This window comes from Triticum dicoccoides, chromosome 3A, assembly GCF_002162155.2.
Source record: "Triticum dicoccoides isolate Atlit2015 ecotype Zavitan chromosome 3A, WEW_v2.0, whole genome shotgun sequence".
Lineage (NCBI taxonomy): Eukaryota > Viridiplantae > Streptophyta > Magnoliopsida > Poales > Poaceae > Triticum > Triticum dicoccoides.
The window spans coordinates 617,525,541-617,533,544 of record NC_041384.1 but is presented as its reverse complement, the minus strand read 5'-3'; the positions used below and the strand labels follow the sequence as shown (position 1 = coordinate 617,533,544).

Genomic DNA, 8,004 nt, shown 5'->3' with positions numbered 1-8,004 from the left:
CTCAAGGACCAAATCTATTTTGACTCACAATCCAGAAGATCACTTCTTGGAAATTGATGTCAAAGAGGAAGAGAGAGAGAGATCACATCAAAGCTTACTCGCTTAAAAAGGGGGAGAGTACTTCAAAGGAGGGAGAATGCTTAATCGTATCAAACGGAGAGAGAGAGAGAGAGAGAGAGAGAGAGAGACCACATATGCTTGGTATTCAAGAGGAGAGAAGTCACATGTCTTTAAGAGGGAAAAGACATGTTAGTTTGTCTTATGTTTCTGTGCTCTGATATGTTTTGCTCTGATTTTCTGTTCCCTGTATTCTCCCATTATCAAATATAAGATTCAGGGGGAGAAAAACATCTAAGGGAAGAAAATCTTGAATTCATTGCATATCTTTATCCTTGGGGACATGTCTATATCCAATAGGAGTACCTAGTACTCATTTCCTACATGTCATCATAGTCTTGGTACTCTTGTGGTTTGCCGTTTGCTATGTTTAGTAGATATATCTGTGTTATCTAACCTTGATTACTCAGATTCATCTCTTCCTAAGCCAACTTAAGACCACAAGATAAGTATATGCATATCATCCATGTGCATGATGATCTCTTGCTGATGTACATATTGTTTGCAAGGACTCATGAACATGAAGGTACAATTCCTATATCCACATCATTTGCTCTGATGCATATAGCCAAGATACATGTAATTCATTGCTTGCTCTATCATGATTATGCATTCACATGCTCTTATACTCTGCATTTACAAGATTGCATACTTGTAGGGAGAGCCTATGCATGTTACGTGTCTTTTCAAAACTTTACCTACTATTCCTTATATCTTTATCTAAAGCTTTGATGTATGTTGTCATCAATTATCAAAAATAGGTAGATTGAAAGCACAAGTGCTCCCTGGATGGTTTTGGTAATTAATATCAACATATCTCTTGTTGGACTAATGTATTTATCTAGTATATTTCAGATAAGTTCAACAGATGAAGTGGCGTGGACAAGAGGATGTGGAACCCCTTTAAAATGCTAAGGACACATATTAGCTCAACCTCAAGACTCTACTTTTTTCATTTTAGTGATCCAAGATCACATTGAGTCCATAGGAAAAGTCAACACTATTAAAAGGGGATGATGTGTTGCTTAATGGCTTACTTGCTCAAAATGCTTAGTGATATGCTCCAAAAACCATCAACCACTTTCTCATATACACATATGGGCCAGTTCTTTTGGTGGCTTCCAGAATAAGCTGCAATAAGCTGCCCCCTACCTAGCTTATTCTAGAAGCTGAACCAAACTTATTTTTTTTAGAAGCCTAGTAGTTAAGACTTGACTAATAGGCTTTTAAAAAGAAAATTTTGGTTGGGCTTCTAGAATAAGCTGGGTAGGGGGCAACTTATTCTGGAAGCCCAAAAAAGCTAGTAAAAGAACTGGCCCTATGTCCCAACCCAAAAAGTCAAACTCGATCCTACCGATTTGATCTATCCGGCGCCACCGGGTGGAGTAAAAAATGCATTGCAAAGGTGCAAGACACCGTCTTTTACCTCTTTAATTACCCGACCCCAATGAGCTAAGTGCAGGTAGAAATTAAAGAGACCATATATAGAATATTATTGATCTTGATTACCGTGTGATGAGAGAGAAACATTTTTTTTCTACTTTAAAATGCATAAAGATAGAAATACACTTTTTTTCTTAATAAATTTTAAAATCAAACGTATACTATTCACCGGACACAGGGAGTATTAGTGAGAACATGAGCAAGCCGGCTAGTAGTATACCACCTACCTGACGGCGAAATGGATTACTCAGGCAAATCACTAGCTAACCTTTTCCTAAGCGCTCCTTTGTCTTTCCGCGAGGAATCCACGCCTCGCGGGTCGCAGGTGCTTCACTATCGATGGCGCCGTGTACTACCAATCGCTCTCTAGAAGTAATGGCCTCTGAAGTTAGCTGCGACCTTGCTCGAAATTAAACACCGTACCGGCCTCCCACCACCACCAACCAGGCTTATATAACCACTCCCTCCCCCACGCTCCACTGCCATCACCTTGACTGAGATCGGGACGAGGCAATGGCGTCTCCGAGATTCAAGCCCGTGGAGGAGTGCAGCTCCGAGGGGAGGTCGGGGCAGACGGTGGCCGCAGATTTCGACGGCACGCTGCTCCGCTCCTCCAACGCCTTCCCCTACTACCTCCTGGTGGCGCTGGAGGCCGGCAGCGTCCTCCGCGCCGTGGCGCTGCTCCTGTCGGTGCCCTTCGTGTACGTGACCTACATCTTCTTCTCCGAGTCGCTGGCCATCAGCACCCTGGTGTACATCTCCGTGGCCGGGCTCAAGGTGCGGAGCATCGAGATGGCGGCGCGGTCGGTGCTGCCCAAGTTCTACGCGCAGGACGTGCACCCGGAGAGCTGGCGGGTGTTCCGGTCCTTCGGCAAGCGGTACATCATCACGGCCAGCCCCAGGGTCATGGTGGAGCCCTTCGCCAGGGAGTTCCTCGGCGCCGACCGGGTGGTGGGCACGGAGCTGGAGGTGGGCAAGTCCGGCAAGGCCACGGGGTTCATGGTGAAGCCCGGGGTGCTCGTCGGGGAGCACAAGAAGCAGGCCGTGGTGAAGGAGCTGGGCGACGCGGTGCCCGACGTCGGCATGGGCGACAGGGCCACCGATTTCAACTTCATGTCCATATGCAAGGTTCGATTATTCCTCCAACTCTCTCTTCTCTTCCCTTATTACTTGTATAATAAAATTGTTGTTCGTAGTTTTACTTGCACCGTGAACTCATGCGGATTCCTCGATACAGTTAGTAGTAGTAGTAGTAGCCCTCTGTTTTTGTGCAGCTGCTAGCATTGCCATGAACTGCTATAAATTGCTTAGGCCTCGTCTAGACATATTTTTCTGAATGCCTTGTTCCTTTTTTCAAATAGTTGAATCTGAATATCAAAGGAAACTTGGCTACTAGTAGAAGTAAGCAGTAGCATCGTCAGCCAGTCTTGCGCCTGTCACAACGTAGGTAGGAGCAGTACACTGCCCCGTGTTGTCGAATGTTTAATCAGTCGCTGCCCGGTGCAAATTCGCTAGGGTTGGCAACCAACCAACTATGCGGCGACGACCTCAGACTGATTTGGCAAGTTGGTGGCCGGTAGGCACGAGCCGTTCGAGCGCGACGGCGACAGTCCGCTGCCACCGTCAGCAGCTCATCGGCGTCGCGATGGCGACCGGCAATTATAATCACGGCTTCCATTCCATTGCGCCTCCCGCTCCCACGGCCAGCACGGGCCACGGGAAAAGCTGCCGGTCTGGCTGGCGGAGTGAATGCGGCTGGGGGGCTCAATGAGTGAGCGACCTCCATTTACGGCGGTTTGGTGGGAATTAAGCTCTGTCCAGGGCGCATTCAAGGAGACGGATCGCGCCGCTTGCCGTTTCTGCGTGACAGTGCCGGACATGAAGGCTGGCGTGGGCGTGTCGCCCGGATCTCCTTAAGGAGGTGTTCTTAGGCTGGTCATAATGGGGAGTAATTTATATTAGTGTTATACGTATGATACTAGTCTAAATTATTATTTTTATAGTGCAAAATATCTTAGTAGTAGTGTCATAGATTGTTTCATTTATTGCTTTATAGACTCATTTTACCTCGGAAAGCGCTATATTACAGTAACATATTATGTTACTCCAAACACCCATTTCCTCATTAAATACTTGCCACATAAGTAAAATTATCTTAGGGTGTGTTAAGTTACTACTTAAGTTATCCCTACTATGGCTAGCCTTACGATTTTTTTAGTCTCAACTAAAAAGTTTCTAGTCCCTAAAAAGTCCCTTCCTGTTTATTTTTAAAGACTAAAAAGTCCCTAGTCCCTTCTAAAGATTATTGAATGACCATATTATCCTAGTATATAGAAAACAATTCTGCTATACATACGGCATTTTCACGTCGGAAACACATACCATTGATGTTGCTTGTGCTTTCATCCAATCAACCAGCTCCATCGGGAAAAGAAAAGGAATAAGAAAAGGAATGAAGCATGCTATATCGTGTTGACACATCACATCATATGTACGAAGATCGTGTGCAAAGCAATTCTGTATATAAAAATATCAATCAAACAACACCATAGGGTGGCGGGTCAATGGGTGTATGGAGGAACATTGTTGGAAAAGTCCAAAAAGACTCTCCTTGAAAGTCTTCTTCATTTAATCCCAAATGCCTATTTTAGTCTCTAAAAAGTCTTTCCCATTTGATAAAAAAGTCTCTAAAAAGAATTTTTTCTAGTAATCCCTACACAAAAAAATCCCTGCAAACTAACACCCCTAAATAATCTGCTTCGTTTCTTTTTAATGGCTTCTTGCTACCGTCCTGACCGGGTCCGCAGAGACATAAATTTCTTCTGGGACCTTGCTGCTGGCAGAGTCCAGACGTCCAGTGCTGAGAGAGAGAGAGAGAATAACTAATTTCTCTCTTGGTGGGGGTGGCTAGGCTGGCCACGTATTTATGGCGCCAGATTTGGAGTTAATTTGCACATCTGTTCTGGTACGAGCAGGCCTAGTACTGTATTTTGGCCTCGCTGCCTCACAGCTCACCGCTGCCTGTGATCTTCATTACTTCAAAGTAGCACTTCCTCCGTTTGAAAATACTTGTCTTATAAATGAATAAAATAGATGTATCTATAACTAAAATAAATCTAGATACAACCATTTTAAAAACAAGTATTTTCGGACAAAGGGAGTATAGTTCAATTGGATCTTAATTCATGCTTATTACTTCCTCCTTTCCTAAATATAAGTTTTTTTAGAGATTCCATTATAAAGACTACATTCGCATGTATATAGATTTTTTTAAAGTATAGGCTCACTCATTTTGCTTAATATGTAGTCTATAGTGAGTACTACTGAAGTTTTTTTAGCGAGTACTAGAAATAAAATTTACTTGCTCTTCCCTAAGAAACTCTTACTACCTCCGTCCTAAAATAAGTATGTGGTTTTGTTCAGATTTAAACTATTTAAGTACTCCTCGTCCTATAATGTAAAATGTTTTTTAACATTAATGTAATGTCAAAAAAGTCTTACATTATGAGACGGAGGGAGTAGAGCTTATTCTGAAATTGCACTAAGCTAGCAGTACTGAATCGAAAGCACAGCGATTCAAACCTACTATAATTCATTATGGTAAAGTACGACTGTACTGAGGTGGCACACATGGCGAAATTGATTGAGTATCCTGATCAAAATAAACAGTACACAGTACTTGCACTCTTTTGAAATTTTTGCACTTGGGATGCACGCTTAGAATGGCTAAACGAGCACCATGCGAGTATTCAGTCCAAGATAGAGTAGTTCAATTGGCCTTAATCGTTGGCTGCTTAATTAATTTACGGCGCTTTTCACTAGGGAGATGACTTGCACTCAAATTGCACTAAGCAGTACCGATTCAATAGCTAGCACAAGTGCACAACGATTTCAAATGTAATTCATTTGAGCAAGTACTTGTACAATTGTACCAAGATAATGGTACTTGGCCAAATTAATTGGGTATGCGGATCAAAATAAACAGTACACCCGTACTGAGATGCTGCACATGACAAAATTAATTGGGCATGCTGATCAAGATAAACAGTATACACAGTGCCGGACGCTGAGCACTCACTGTGGCTGTGCATGCAGGAAGCCTACCTTGTCACGTCGAGGAAGTACAGCCCGGTGCCCAAGAACCAGCTGCTGACGCCCCTCATCCTCCACGACGGCCGCCTCGTGCAGCGCCCGACGCCGCTGGTGGCGCTCGTCACCTTCCTCTGGATGCCGTTCGGCTTCGCCCTCGCCCTCCTCCGCGTGTACATCAACCTGCCCCTCCCGGAGCGCATCGTCTTCTACATCTACCACATGATGGGCATCCGGCTCATCGTGAAGGGGACCCCGCCGCCGCCGCCCAAGAAGGGGAGCCCGGGCGTGCTCTTCGTGTGCAACCACCGCACCGTGCTGGACCCCATCGAGGTCGCCGTCGCGCTCGGCCGCAAGGTGAGCTGCGTGACCTACAGCATCTCCAAGTTCTCGGAGCTCATCTCGCCGATCAAGGCGGTGGCGCTGACGCGGGAGCGCGACAAGGACGCCGAGAACATCCGGCGGCTGCTGGAGGAGGGCGACCTGGTGATCTGCCCCGAGGGCACCACCTGCCGGGAGCCCTACCTGCTGCGCTTCAGCGCGCTCTTCGCCGAGCTCACGGACCGCATCGTGCCGGTGGCGATCAACACCAGGGAGCACATGTTCCACGGCTCCACCGTGCGCGGGTTCAAGCTCATGGACCCCTACTTCTTCTTCATGAACCCGCGGCCGGTCTACGAGGTCACCTTCCTCAACATGCTGCCCAAGGAGCTCACCTGCGGCGGGGGCAAGTCGCCCATCGAGGTCGCCAACTACATCCAGAAGACGCTCAGCGACCAGCTCGGCTTCGAGTGCACCACCATCACCCGCAAGGAGAAGTACGGCATACTGGCCGGCACCGACGGGCGCGTCCCGTCCAAGAACAAGGACAAGGAGAAGAACTAGCGGATCTCTCGGGCTGGACTGCCTCGCGTCGCGCCGGCTACAGTGGTTGATCGTGGTTGTTGTTGTTTACAGTTTACTATGATTAATTGTTTGTTATTTGTCAGATCACTCACCGTTTCCAGGAAACTAAAAGGACCGTGTCGTCGTGTATTAGCTTGAGGTCACAATTGTCTTGTACCAATAATTGTTTCTTCGCCAAAAGGATGAGTAATTATATGGACGATTTTCAGAATCTTGTCTGCACAAATGAATGATTATATTTTTTTGAAAGGTCGCCGGGGCCAAACAGCCCACGTGAACATTTCATCTAGCGAAATGGCAAAAACATCATTTTTACACGGGGGTGCATGCCACGGGACTCGCGCAATGCTTGTGTCTTCAGCAATGAGACGCATCACGCGGATGTAACAGTTTGGAACATTGTTAGTGATTTCACTCTTTGACCGAAAATCCGTCCCTGCATCCGAGCTCACCTGAACCTGTATCGACTAAAAAAATCAAAACAAATATTAGAAAAATCCCCCAAAAAATTGTGAGGTGCACTTCAATTTTCATATCATCTGGACATCTGAGGAGTTCTCAGCAAAAAAGATAAATTGAGGGTCTATAAAAATGTTTACTGTTCATGTATTATTTTAGCCTGATTTGTCTATTTTGCTGAGAGCTGCTAAAATGTCCAAATGACTTGAAATTTGAAGCGGGTCTCACGCATCAAATTGTCTGCCGCACAATTTTTTTGATTTTTTTTATTTTCTTTGAATTGTGTACGGTTTTTTTCATCCGGGTGCATATGCCTCTTTGGCTTGTGTCTTCCGCGATGAGACGCATCACGCAGATGTAACAATTTGGAACATTGTTAGTGTATTCACTCTTTGGTGTTACCGTTGTAAAACTCCTTCACTAAAGGTGGCTGCCATGTCTTGGCGTCGATACCTTGCCTCGCGCACTATTGCTTTTCTATAAACTTTCGTAAATGGCCTTTGAGAAATAATTCTGGTGCCCCCCAAAAAAATTGTGAGGTGCACTTCAATTTTCATATCATCTGGACATCTGAGGAGTTCTCAGCAAAAAAGATAAATTGAGGGTCTATAAAAATATTTACTGTTCATGTACTATTTTAGCCTGATTTGTCTATTTTGCTGAGAGCTGCTAAAATGTTCAAATGACTTGAAATTTGAAGCGGGTCTCACGCATCAAATTGTCTGCCGCACAATTTTTTTGATTTTTTTTATTTTCTTTGAATTGTTTACGGTTTTTTTCATCCGGGTGCATATGCCTCTTTGGCTTGTGTCTTCCGCGATGAGACGCATCACGCAGATGTAACAATTTGGAACATTGTTAGTGTATTCACTCTTTGGTGTTACCGTTGTAAAACTCCTTCACTAAAGGTGGCTGCCATGTCTTGGCGTCGATACCTTGCCTCGCGCACTATTGTTTTTCTATAAACTTTCGTAAATGGCCTTTGAGAAA

The 8,004-nt window shown here is 45.1% G+C and overlaps 1 protein-coding gene across 1 annotated transcript; it reads left to right on the top strand.

Moving 5' to 3' along the window:
* The first annotated feature begins 1,951 nt into the window (after positions 1-1,951).
* Positions 1,952-6,766, top strand: LOC119269624 (glycerol-3-phosphate 2-O-acyltransferase 6-like). Its single transcript, XM_037551496.1, has 2 exons — positions 1,952-2,688; positions 5,656-6,766. Exons 1-2 carry the CDS (start codon positions 2,074-2,076, stop codon positions 6,532-6,534), a joined length of 1,494 nt encoding a protein of 497 aa, XP_037407393.1. The 5' UTR covers positions 1,952-2,073; the 3' UTR covers positions 6,535-6,766.
* The last annotated feature ends 1,238 nt before the right edge of the window (positions 6,767-8,004 follow it).